Source organism: Macrotis lagotis, chromosome 5 (genome assembly GCF_037893015.1).
Source record: "Macrotis lagotis isolate mMagLag1 chromosome 5, bilby.v1.9.chrom.fasta, whole genome shotgun sequence".
Taxonomy (NCBI): domain Eukaryota; kingdom Metazoa; phylum Chordata; class Mammalia; order Peramelemorphia; family Peramelidae; genus Macrotis; species Macrotis lagotis.
Genome location: NC_133662.1, coordinates 214,689,820 through 214,703,047, shown reverse-complemented (window position 1 = coordinate 214,703,047; position 13,228 = coordinate 214,689,820). Strand labels below are relative to the sequence as shown.

At 39.2% G+C, this 13,228-nt stretch overlaps 1 protein-coding gene across 5 annotated transcripts in view; it reads right to left on the bottom strand.

The window, feature by feature from the left end:
* The window catches only part of CD53 (CD53 molecule), a 55,280-nt gene that overhangs the window by 19,452 nt on the left and 22,600 nt on the right, over positions 1-13,228 (bottom strand). For 3 of the 5 annotated variants that reach the window (XM_074188389.1, XM_074188390.1, XM_074188388.1), the window contains one exon: positions 5,954-6,045. The exons of the other annotated variants lie outside the window; for them this stretch is intronic. In XM_074188389.1, coding sequence (XP_074044490.1) covers positions 5,954-6,045 — 92 coding nt within the window. The remainder of the gene's footprint in view (positions 1-5,953; positions 6,046-13,228) is intronic. 5 annotated transcript variants of the gene reach the window in all.

Below are 13,228 nucleotides of genomic sequence, written 5' to 3'. Positions count from 1 at the left end.
CAAAATGGGAGAAGGGTGTCAAAATAGCAGTTCATCTCAAATGGAGCTGGGGATTCCATTGTTCAGAAAGCCCTAAATGAATTAAGTGTGATAATCAATGGCCAAGAAAGCACATTTAATCTTGGGCTTCATTGAGGGGGGCATAGCACCCACAAATAAGGAAATGGTGATCATTGAGTCAGTGGAGTCAATAAACAAACGTTCTAAGGTGAAGGAGACAACAGACAATAATTACATCTGAATAAAGTGTTTATAGCATGGATTCACTTTCACTCCCTCTGAGTCTAAGAAGAGGAGTTGGAATGCTCTTTGCTTTCCATTGCTGATTCCATGGCCCCTTCTGCAACACCTTGCCTCTCCTCTCTTTGTCTGAACTTCATTCAATCCATAGTTACCACCCAATCAAAATTCTGGGAGCTACCATTGATCAACTTCCAGAACATTCTTCTTCCTCACTGAGTTCAGTGTCTGGCTCATGTCTGACTCCTCTAGGAGAGGTATGCTCAAGGTTTTGAAGATCTATATCTATCTGCCCTTAGTGCCATCATCTCACAATTTCTCAATTTACTCATTTCACAAAGTCTACTTCTCACCCCCCTCTCCCTTAGTCCTACACAAAGATGGTCCTAATTTTGATGTTGCCATCACCTGAAAATGTGACATTTTGGTATTCATAAATTCTCAAATTCACATATCAAATTCGTTATTGCACCCTTGTTCTTTGTCCAGTCCTTTTATCCCTTCCCTTCTTTCTCAGATCCTTGTCTCTGCATTAGCTAGTTTCCTCCCTTCTTTTTTTAATTTTGATCCCTTGGTGAATCAGTTCAATTTTACACTATCCTCTTGATAGTGCTCCTTATTGTATCAGTGATCAAGCCTCAGACTTGGACTATTCCCACTTTTACTGTGTGTGTTCCTACCCATGTGCTGCTGAATAAAACTGGATAAAAGTATGAAATCATGCTGATTGAATACAGATTTAGGTTTCAGGACCTTAATTGGGCCCTCACTATGGTAAGGTGATTATTTTTATACCTCCCTCAGGAACCCTGCTATCTGGCACTCCATACAAGTTCTTCATTTTTTCAGCCCTCCCCAAATTTTCCACAGTTCTCCCTTCCGGCATTCCTTCACACATGAAGATGGTAGTGAAGCCTTAGCCTTCAAGGCAGAGCCCACCGCATGCATAGCCCATATTCTCTAGCAGCTTGCTCCCTCCATTACCCCCCATCTCTCACTTAGCTTCATTCTCTTCTTGACTACTATCTGCTCCCCTTCTTCCTATACAGGTCTTTGACTCCTCATCCTCAAACAGCCACCACCATCAATGACTGACAATGATGATGATCACTAATATTATATATTCCAGTCACCATGCTGGGTGCTTGACAAATACTATCTCAATTGAGCCACAAAGCTCCTTGGATGTAGGTGATATTGTTATTCTCATTTGATAGTTGAAGAAACTGAGGCAAAGGTTAATTGATTTGCCCAAGGTGACAGGATTTGAATGCAGGTCTTCCTGACTCCAGGTCCAGGGTTCTAATCACTGCTCTTCTTTTTGTGGCTAAACTTGAGAACACTGCCTGTAATCAATACCACCATTTCCTTTCCTCTCACTCTTCCTTGTTTGCAATAGTCTGGCTTCTGACCTTATAAACTACTGTCTTCAAAATTAGCAATGATATATTACCTTGTTTTTCCATTCTTCCTGCTCCTTGAACTCTGCCCATTTGTCTGTGACCCTCTCCTCCCTGTTATTCTCATCTCTTTAGGTTTTTATGATTCTGCTTTTATCTTTTCCTCCATTCCATCTGTCCATTGCTGCTACTCTTCTCTGACACTGACCCCAGCAATCCTTAGGTCAAGTCTCTCTCCTGTCTGGGCCATTCTCCACTCAGCTGTCAAGGTCAATGTGACCTTCTTAATCCAACCACACCATTCTTCTATTCAGTAAACTCCAGTGACCCCTTTTGCCTCCAGGATCAAATACAAAATCTTTTGCTTGGCACTTTCAAAGTCCTTCACTCCTGGTCTCCTCCTTCTTTCTAGTCTTTTCATACTTTATTCTCTGTGTATCAGTGGTGATAATCCTTATTGCTTCTCAAACAGGATACTCCATCTCCCAATTATGCATTTTAAAATTTGTCTTTGGAGACAATGAAGATGAAGTGACTTGCCCAGGGTCACATGGCTAGTAAGTTTCTGAGGCCAAATTTGAACTAGGGCTCTTGACTCCTTCCTGACTGCATTTTCACTGACTTGACTCATGCCTGGAATTCTCATCCTTCTTATCTCTACTTCTTGAATTATCAAGCCTCAGCTAAAAATCCCATTTTCTTCAAAAAGCCTTTCCTGGTCCCTCCTAATAGTGCCTTCCTTCTGTTGATTATTTTGAATTTATCCTGTATATATTTTATGTCTACATAGCTGCTTGCATATTATCTTCTCATTAGCGACAGGGACTATCATTTACTTTTCTTGCAATCTCCAATGATTAGAGACACAGTAGAAGGTCAATAAATAAATACTGGTTGAGTTACCATGCCCCTTTCTCCTTTCCATCCACTTCCTCCACTCCCTTTGCCAGCATCCTCACTGGTCAAGCAGAAGACCCTACCTCGGAGGAATTTCCATCCCAGATCCCCACTTTCTTGACTGGTGACCACCTCTCCTGGAAGGACCACTGCTTCATGAAAGCCCCAGCCATGGTTGACCTCACTCCTCCCTTTTGCTATTTGTACACTTTTCCTTCCCTCTTCAGCCCTACTTTCTAGTTTGGGAAATGTGAACCATGATTTAATCACTTTTGCTATTATTCCTGGATAGAAACTGCCCATCTAGTGCATCATTCACTGTGTCTGTAACTGTCCAGTCCAAACTACCTGACTCCTGGAAACCCCTGTGAGCTCTTGGAGGCCTGTCACCACTTGGTATTTTGATCCTTAGCCCTCAGTGTAGTGCATAACACACATGCTTTTTCATTCACTCTCCTGCTTAAGATCTGCTGGTTTCTTATGGCCACCAGCATAAAATACAAATGTCTTTGCTTGGAATTCTTGCCCTTTCACAAGATGTCTCTGGTCCACTTTTCTGACTTTGCTGGTTTGTCCCCTTCCTGAACTCTTTAATCCAGGCATCTTGTTCCCAGTAGATGACATTCCGTTTCTGACCTCTTTAAGGGCACAATGACAGCTGCCTTCAACATCTGAAGAATCATCAAGTTCTAGGTATGTCTGAATTACAACTAGAATCATCTCGGCCGCCTGTCTTTCTGGTGCTCCCCTGTGAAGAAGAGAGTTTCCCAGAGGCAAGGAGCATGTCCTCTTTTTCTCAGTTTCTCTGAGGGCTAGTCCGTGGGGCCCTTACCTAGTGAGTGCTTGATAAATGTATTTTTGTTGACTGACTAACATTAGAGTAACAGTCAAACCACAGCCGGCTGCTATTTCCTGTAACAGAAACTGTAAGAACGAGTGTTATATATAAATTCACAGAAAACTTACCCTTTTACCCTTGGTAAACCAAGAAAGGAACTGATCCAAAGGGAGGAAATGGGAGGAAAGGGAGCAGGGGTCTCCTTTGCCTCTGCACAACACTACTTTTCAGACCCTCCTCACCAATCCCACTCTAGGAAGAAACCTCCTTAGATCCAACGAATGGGACTTAGAGCAGATAAGTTGCAAAAGGAGAAAGGCCATCAAGAAAGCTCTGGATGTGGACCGCTATGGACGGCAAACCTCAAATTTACTATAGGACAGGACAGTGTTCTTTAGTCCTGTCTAGTCTGGTCATTCAATGTACTGACCTTTCCCCACATTCATTCTGTGGAGTCAGAGGAGGGGCCACAACTGCTCTGTGAGCTTAGACTCCCTTTCCCTTTTATTTCAGTCTGCAACTGATTCTGACACAAGAATCAATGCATTTGGCCATTTGGTCCTTACTCTCCTTACACCACAACTTTCAATCAGGGAAAATGAAGTGGTCCAGGTGAGTGATCAGCCAAAATTTGGTCTTTATTCAAACTCTTATTTCTTATTTGCTAGGCATTCAATTCTTTAGCCACAGAACTATGTTCAAGGGAGCATTCAGATTGAGCATAGTCTATACATCATTGTCTATTTTGTTCATTTTTTAAAAGATGATCCATTCACACACATTTCCTGAGTTTCCACCTTAATACTACCTAGATTAAGAATGCTAGTGTGTTCCCTCAACCCTTTCTGTCCCTGTACTAAGAATAATCTGATTGGATCTTTGCAGGTTCTTTACCTAAGAGAAAAATCAAATTTGCCATAGGGTGTAGTAGTCTCTCAGTTAGACAGAACCCAGCAGGAGGGAGAGCTGTTTGTTGATGAACTGTTCTCCTTTGGTGCATGTCTTTTATTAGGGACATGAGATAGAAATTGTTCTAAAATGTACTTGTTTCCCTGGTTTAGGGATTTGAGGTTCCATTGAGTGACTAATCCCTTCATGAATAAGAGAACTCAACCACACACAATTTATCGGAAGGCCTTCATACCTTGCTACGGGCGCTAAACTTCTGAACGTCGCTAGGCACTTCCTCATCCCCAGCCCTAATTCCAGCTTGGAGAGGCTGCTAGAGGCCTTCTCAGCTAGCATAGCCTTAGAGAATCTGGTGAGACATTGTGTCCCAGAGAGGCACCCGCTAGAGACAGCTGGATAGTAAAATGGAGAGGTGCTGGAGTAGGTCTGAATTCAAATCCTGTCCGAGATAACCACTAGCTTCCTGGACCTGGGCAAGCAGCTGTTGCCTACCTCAGTTTCTTCATCTGTAAAACAGGGATGATAACATCTATCTTACAAGATAGTAAGAATCAATGAGGTAATCTTTGTAAAGGGCTATATGCATGCTATTATTATTAGGAGAATTTTAGTGATGTTTAATCTATAATTTAGAATTTAAATTTAAAAATTTAAAATGTTAATTGATTTGTTTTATAAATTTTAAAACACCCCAATCATTAATTTAATCAGTTGGTAGAACTCCCAGGATAGAAACACCCTTTACCAATGAACATGACAGCCTGTGTAATGGACACAGACTTGATTCTCTGAGACACTGCAAGATTAAATGACCTGCTCATGGTCACGCAGCTAATATGTGTCAGAAACATGACCTGACCCCAGGTCTTCCTGACTCCAAGATTGGACCCCTACATGGAGCAAGAAACCTGTTCACGCCTCTCTCCCCCTAGAAATCTGTCTATGATATGCTAAGGAATATGTCAGGAAGTAGAAGAGGCCTCTTCTGATTAGGTGTCTGAATCACGGTTATCCCAGCCTGCTGCTTGGTCCAGGTGGACCTTGCACCCTACCAGTGTTTTGTTGTTTTTTTAAATTCCATTCCCCCTCAAGGGCCATGGGTTCAGTTGGGCTGAGAAGAACTCTACTCTAGATCTGGTTTTGGCAATCTCTCTGGAATCTCCACTGTCACTCATTCTGGCTTCTGAAAATTTCTCAAACTGTGGGGGAAAACCCTAGCAGGTTACATCCTATGGACCTGAAGAGAAACCTGGTGATCCTCAATGTTCTCTCCTCTCACACTCAGGATAGTAGAGTGTGTCCAAGTTGGGAAGCATGGGGCGTCTCCTTGGTCTCTCTAATGGCCTACCTAGTTCTTGGGACAGGACCAAGAAAGGACCCCCCCCCCAGTGCAGCCCCTCAGACATCCTGTGTATTATCCCTTAACCAGAAGATCAGCTAAGAGGAGCCGGGTCATGTAGAGTCCCTTTGGGCTGGACTCAAGTTGGGCAACTGGGGCCCTGCTGGACCTTCATTTCCTTCTCTGACTATCTCCGGGTCACAATGTCCAAAGTGTTTTGAAGATACAGTAAATAGGGCTAAGTTTCCTTTAATTAAAAAAACAAAAACAAAAAAGATTTTGACCTCATGGTAGGATTGATTACAGTCTAGAAAAAAGGATAAATCTTACCGTTCCTGGGCAACTTCTGTCTCTGTGTTCTTCAGACAGAGCTCAGAGCCCCTTCTTGGGGGGTGGAGGCTGTGGCCCCGCAATGCTGATTTCTGATGTTGTTAGTGAAAAAAGGGGAAGTGAGACCTTTCTCAGAATTTATCATCCTGTTGAGATGACAGGAAGTTGAGGCCAGAAAGGAGAGGAAATGAGTTTGAATCCACCCACCCTCCCTCATGGACAGAGTAACATTTCATGATGACCTTTGAAAAAAAATCTTTTTTTTTTTTTCTGGAAGTCCTTCACTCCTTTATACACACACACTCACTCTCTCTCTCTCTCTCTCTCTCTCTCTCTCTCTCTCTCTCTCTCTCACACACACACACACACACACACACACAAACTCATATACAAATACTCACATATACACTTACATATATACAAACATACTCTCATATACTCTCACACTCATACACAGTTACATATATATATACAGTCATACACACATACTCTCACTCATACTCACACATACTCATATACTCTCACATTCCTACAGTCACACACACATACTCTCACTCAATACTCACACACACTCATATACTCTCACATTCCTACACACACACACACATACTCTCACTCACATACTCACACTTATACACAGTCTCACATACTCACACACATATATACTCTCACACTCATGCAGTCACACATACATACTCTCAATCACATACACGCATTCACATACTCACACATGCACAATGTACTCTCACTCACAGACACACATATACTTACACACTCATACACAGTCTTACACATGCACACACACTACTGTAGAAGGGTCCCTCTTCATTCAAGCTGGTTCCAAAGAGACCTGAGATTCAGAGTCAGGGACATCTCTTTGAAGTTGGCATTAGCCACTTATAAGTGTGATCCCAAGTCAATTGTTTAGCCTTTCTGGGCCTTCATAGCATGAGCAATGCTTGGAGCAGTACTAGATCATTATAAGAAAAGTGCTTGAACAAACCTTTATTAAGCCTGTTTAGCAAGGATCATTTGTTCCTCTCCACAACACAGATTTTATTATCCCCATTTTGCAATTGAGGAAACTGGGGCAAATGGAGGTTAAATGACACTATTAGAAAGTGACTGAGGCTGCATTTGAACTCAGGTCTTCCTGACTCCAGGTACAGCACCCATATAAATGCTATAAATGTGTTATTAAATGTCTTACTAAATTTGCATTACAACATTCTTTTAGTCTGACCCCCAAGGACCTTCTCACTTCATGATGACAATCATTGCAGTTCAGATTTGTTATTGTTGTTGATCCTTCATTTTTGGAAGATGACCAGTGATATCAAGAGGCTGATGCCTTGAGCTGCCCCTGAACTGGACTGAAGTGAGACAGGGTTTGAACAGAGTTATTGACTCTCTCTTCAAGTGGTTGGGCAAAAGTCAAAATCCACTTCAGGTCTGAGAAGAGTCAAACTATCCTCTCCTCTACCAGAACTCTTTGCTTCTACCAGGACTGGTAGTGCTCAACTGTATGAAACAACACGGTGTAGTTTAGAGTAGAGTGTGTTAAAAGGACCAAATCACTACATAATTGGGCTGACCTTCCCAGAATCCCCCCAATTGGGAAAAGCTTTGAAATGGTTTCCAATTTCCAGACCTCTGTAGCTACCATCTATCTTGCCCCAAATTCTTTCTTCCCCATGGACAGAAATTCAAACTACTCCTTTGAGTTAGGGCAGTAAAGGCCCCTACTAAAATCCAAACTACTGATGACCATGAACCAATTACCTAGACTTAGATTACCAGAGAAGTTTGAGAAGCAGATACTTAAAGATTAAGAAAACAATATGATTTTTTTAAATTTATTTTTTCAACTACATGTAAAGATAGTTTTCAATCATTTTTGTAAGGTTTTGAGTTGCACATTTTTCTCTCCCATCACATAAACATAGTAATCTAATATAGGTTATACATATATAACTATGTTAAACATATTTCCATATTAATCATGTTGTGAAATAAGAATCAGAATAAAAAAGAAAAATACCTTGAAAGGAAAAATATGTAAAAAAAATTTTTTTTAAATTGAAGATAGTAAGCTTGGTCTGCAGTCAGACCAAGGAACTCTATAGTTCCTTCTCTGGATGGGGATGGTATTTTTCAAGTATGATTTATTTCATGTTTAAGTGAATGCCCAAGACTCAACCTGGAAAGGTAAATTGTAGGTATCTTGTAGAGGACCATTTGTACTGTGCCCTAAAGGATCAGGAAATGGAGGATAAATTAGCAAAGGAAATTGAGAAAGACTAGTCAGAAGATATAGGAGAACAAGGAGAGAAGAGTGTGAGAGGAAACAAAGGAGAAGAGAGGATACACAGTCATCATCAAAAGTTGCTAGGAAGTAAAGAAATGGACTAAGAAGGAGCTATTGAATTAAGCATTTAAGAGATAATGAGCACTTAACCCCACTTGCCTTGCAAAAAAAAAAACCTAAAAAAAAGATGAGTATGATTGAAGTATGCAGTTTCAATTCAGTGGTGGAGAGTAAACCAATATTGCAAAGTGTTGAGAAGAGGCTGGTGAGGAGATGGAGGAAATAGTATAGATGATTCTAGAGATTTTGCAATAGAAGAGAGGAGAGATATAGGACAGTGAGAAGATGACAGGGATTTTTTTTAAGGACTGGACATTTTTGTAGCCAGTAGGGTAAATAAGAGATGAAAGAAAAGAGAGAAAGAGAGAATGATGGATGATGGGACAAGTTCCTAGACCAGGAAGAAGGGAATTCAATGGAGAGCACAAGTAAAGAAAATAGAGTGATAAGATGAGTTCTAAGATAATGGAAACTCTTGAGAGCACCAAGAGCACAGGGGAGGTCAGAGGAAGAAAGGCACTAGAGAGATGTAGGATTGAACTGAAAGGGTGTCAAAGAGGTTGTAGTTGTTTTTGGTACAGATGATGGAGGTGTTGAATCATAGGAAATGGGGAGCAGGAAGGGTGAATTTACTAGCCATAGGACTAGGAAAGTAGTTAATGACACCCTTCAAGGGTGACATTGCTAAAGAGATGCCCTCTTCAAAGATTAGAAACTGGGGTGATGGCACTAGGGATTTGGGTCGGAAGTCTTTATCCTGGGACTGAGGACACATTCTAGGCACTTTCTGAAGACATGTCTGAGGTCCCAGTATTTCTAGCATTAGTCGTAGTATGGTCCATAAGGTCTTCATTGGGCTGCATTGGTCTTTGCTTGAAATTATGATCTTTTCAAATCTAGATGTAGTATATAAGGCCCTGGTCAGGTGGCATTAGGCCTGAGGATCCAGTCTTTCTGGCTCCAAGCAGAGTGTTTAAGGCCTCACCCTAATCAGCTGCAGATTGGTATCTGAGAAGACTCACCTGGATCCAAGTTTTGTATCAGTTCCATCCCTCCTTTTCCAGCTTCACAACTTTACTAAGGGCCAGTCCTACCTGGTTATTTGATTAGAATCCAACCACATCTTAGGGTATGGGCCTTTAGGGACATGGGTCCATTGGAGGATTCCTTTTAGTTCAAATTCCTGGGAGTTAGTTACATTGTTAAATGCTCTCTAAATGGTTAGGGTGATTCATCCATCTAAATTACATGTAAGGTTCTTTCTATGGCTTGGATTCTGTTTTAATTTTGGGTTCCACTGGCATAAAATCCCAGCTTTGGGGGACTTATAGACTGTTGGTCAGAGATCATCTAGTTCAACTTCAATGTGAAGCATTAACCTCCATCAAATTATTCAGCTGCCCTCAAAGACCTTCAGTAATAAGGAAGGTTTCATGTCAAAGCAGTTCATCCATTTTTGAAGAACTAATTATTGTGAAACTCTTCCTTATATTGAGCAGAAACTCATTCTTTATAGTTTTCCTCCATTGATCCTACTTTTTCTGAGACCAAGAACAATAAGTATATACTATATTACCTTGAAATCCTATTAAATACTTGAAGATCTAAAGCTTCCTCCTCTTAAGTAGATTCTCCGAGCTAAACAAGTGTCCTAAGTCTTACCCAAGATGCATAGTTAAATGTAAAAATGTTCCTAAGCTGGCATCACTATTCTTCTTACAGAAAGTCTTGCTAGCTATGCAAGATTAGTGTTTTGTTTGACTGGTATTTGGATTGCCATCAGTTGGCAGTTTACCAAATTATTTCATGATTCACAGACGTCTTTTTGGAATAGGTAGACTTAGGGAGGAGAGAGAATGAAGTCATTACCTGGCACCTGAATTTTTTAAAGTAAGAGATGATGGTTTAGGAGTAGGGAAAGTAGATAAGAAAAGGAAGAGTGATAAGAAAGAGGAACACAAGGGAGGAAGTGGCTGGTTAAGTCTAGAAGACCCATGAGACAATGGGCATGATTCTTGGGAGAAGTCCAACCCATTAGTATTCTGATTTTCTGATTGTGGAAAATGCAGAAGAGAATCAAGAAAATGATCAGGTTGCAATGCCAATCAACAAGGATCTTTATGGTTTCAGACACCTGCTTCTCCCTGCCAGTCTTGATACGGCAAGAGATGGTTGTTCTCTCTGAAGAACCCAGAGCACTTTACATCTCTATGAGTTTTACACCAGGAGGGAAATTTGATGGGGGAACCTCAGAGCTTGGAATGACTAAAATTATTCTCTCATTATTCTACCATTATAGATAGCTAGGAAACTAGGTAGGTCAATGGAATGAATACAAGGTCTGAAGGCAGGAAGACCTGAATTCCAGCTTCAGACACTTATCAGCTGTGTGACCCAGGCAAGTAATTTAACATCCTCCTATTTCAGTATGTTCAATTAGAAAATGAGAATAATAATAGCACCTCCTACCTAAGTTGTTATGAGTATTAAGTGAGATATTTGATATTTAGCACAATTCTGGGCTGTATAAATGCTTATTTATTTTTTTATCCTTTCCATAAAATCTTGAGGGTCAGGGAAGCCTTTAACTGGGAGTTGGCATTTAAGCTGATCTTAAAGGAAGCAAAAGAATTCATATTTTCCCCTAAGCTCATCCCTCATCTCAATTATTTCTTGGCTATAACCATCCTTCCAGATCTTGGAGACATTCTCCGATCTTCCTTCTCTTATACTCTCACCCCAAATACAATCACTTGACATTTCTGGCAAATTCTACCCCACAACATCTTTGGCATGCATTCTCTTTTCTCCACTCATTTAAAAAAGTAATTTCTTTTTTATGTATATTTATAATCTTCCTGTAAACTGTCTATTCCCCCAAAGGGGGGGGAAGAAATATAAAACCCTTATCAGAACATATCATATTGGCACAGTCATGCCTGAAAAATGTCTATCTCTATGCATTGTAACAACATCACATCTCTGGCAGGAGGTGAGGAGCTTGTTTCCTCTTCAGTGTAGGTCAGAATTCTGAAGTTTTTCATTTATTGTTTTTTTACAGTGTTGTCAATATTTAAATTGTTCTAGTTTTGATCACTTCTCTCTATATCAGTGCAGAGAGATGTTTTTCTCAGTTACCTTTGAAATTATCCACTTTATATAATTTCTTATGGCACAATAAGAAATTCCATTATATGCATATACCACAATTTATCGAGCCATTCAGTAGATTGCTCCCTTAGCTTGTAATATTTTGAAAAGAGCTCCCATATACATTTTTGTACATGAAGATGATCTTTTTCTCTTTACCTTTTAGAGGAATAAACCTCTACACCTGAGTCAGAGGGTGTGTTCAATTAAGTGATTTTGGGTAATGGTTCCAAATTGCCTTTCAGAGTGGCCACTCTCTGGCTCTCTGTGCCTGTTTTCTTACAGCTTCTCTTAACATTTGTCATTTTCCTCTTTCATCATCTTTGCCAGTAACCTCAGGGTTGCTTTGATTTGCATTTCTCTAAAACTTAGTCATCCGGAGAAATTTTTTTTGATTATTGATAACTTGAATTTACTTCTTTTAAAAAGTGCTTGTTTATATCCTTTAACCATTTATCTCCTGGGGAATGGTTTCTTAATTTTATAAATTTGAATCAGTTCCTTGTACATCTTGAATATGAAACCTTTTTCAGATAAACTTGATGTAAAAATTGTCTTTGAGTTACCTATTTTTAATGAAACTGCATTAGATGGTTTGTACATTAAAAATAATTAAAATTATTCATTTTATCTAGTTATTCTATTACTTTAGTCATGATATTTTCCCCTAGCTACAGCTCTGAAAGGTAATTTCTTCCTTTCCTCTTTAATTTATTCATAATGAAACCTTGTAAATCTAAACCTGATCTCTACCAGTCTGCTTCTCAAATATTGAATTAAATATTGAATCTTTCTCCTGGTGACATGGATTTCCATTCTCCTTTTTTTTTCATTATTACTCTTGAGATTTGGGACCTTTAGTTCCTCTGTATGAATTTTATTATTTCATTTTTTTGTTAATAAAAACATTCATAATTGTAAAATTTTCCTTAAAATTATTTTAGCTGCATTTTATAAGTTACAGTATGATATCCCATCATTGTCAGTTCTTCAGAGGTCTATTGCCAATTACTTTTTAATTATTTCTTTAATAGTCCTTTTTTGATTGCAATTTTTATTCATCATGATCAGTAAATGATATGTTAAGTTTTTCTGCTTTTCTACATTTTGATGAGTTTTTTATGCCAAAATACATATTAATTTTTAGGAATGTTTTATGTCAAGCTTAAAGACATGTAAATTCCTTTTTGTATTCATTTTGTAATCACCAGAAATCTATCATCTTTAATATTTCTAATGTCCTATTCAGGTTTTTAGCTTCTTTTTTATTTTTTGGGGGGGAGTTTTGTGGGGCAATGGGGTTAAGTGACTTGCCCAAGATCACACAGTTAGTAATTATCAAATGTCTGAGTCCAGATTTGAACTCAGGTCTTCCTGGCTTCAGGGCCAGTGCATCCACTGTATTACCTAATTGCCCCAGCTTCTTTATTTTTTTGTCTTTATATTGGATTTGTCTAAGTTTGAAATGAGTATATTCAATTCCAAACTATTATTTTTTAATTATTTCTCCTTCTAATTTGATTAACTTTTCCTTTAAGTATCCATATGGTATGCCTTAAGTATTGATATTGATTTTTAAATTTTTGGTGACTTTAAGAATAATAAAATTTTCCAGTTTATCTCTTTTTATCATATCTATATGATGGCTATCCTTGCTTTTCTGAGTTCAACTGATACACAATAGATTTTACTCCAGTCCCTCATTTTAACTTTATAAGAATCTTTGTATTTCAAGTTTGTTCTTATAAGCAATGTTA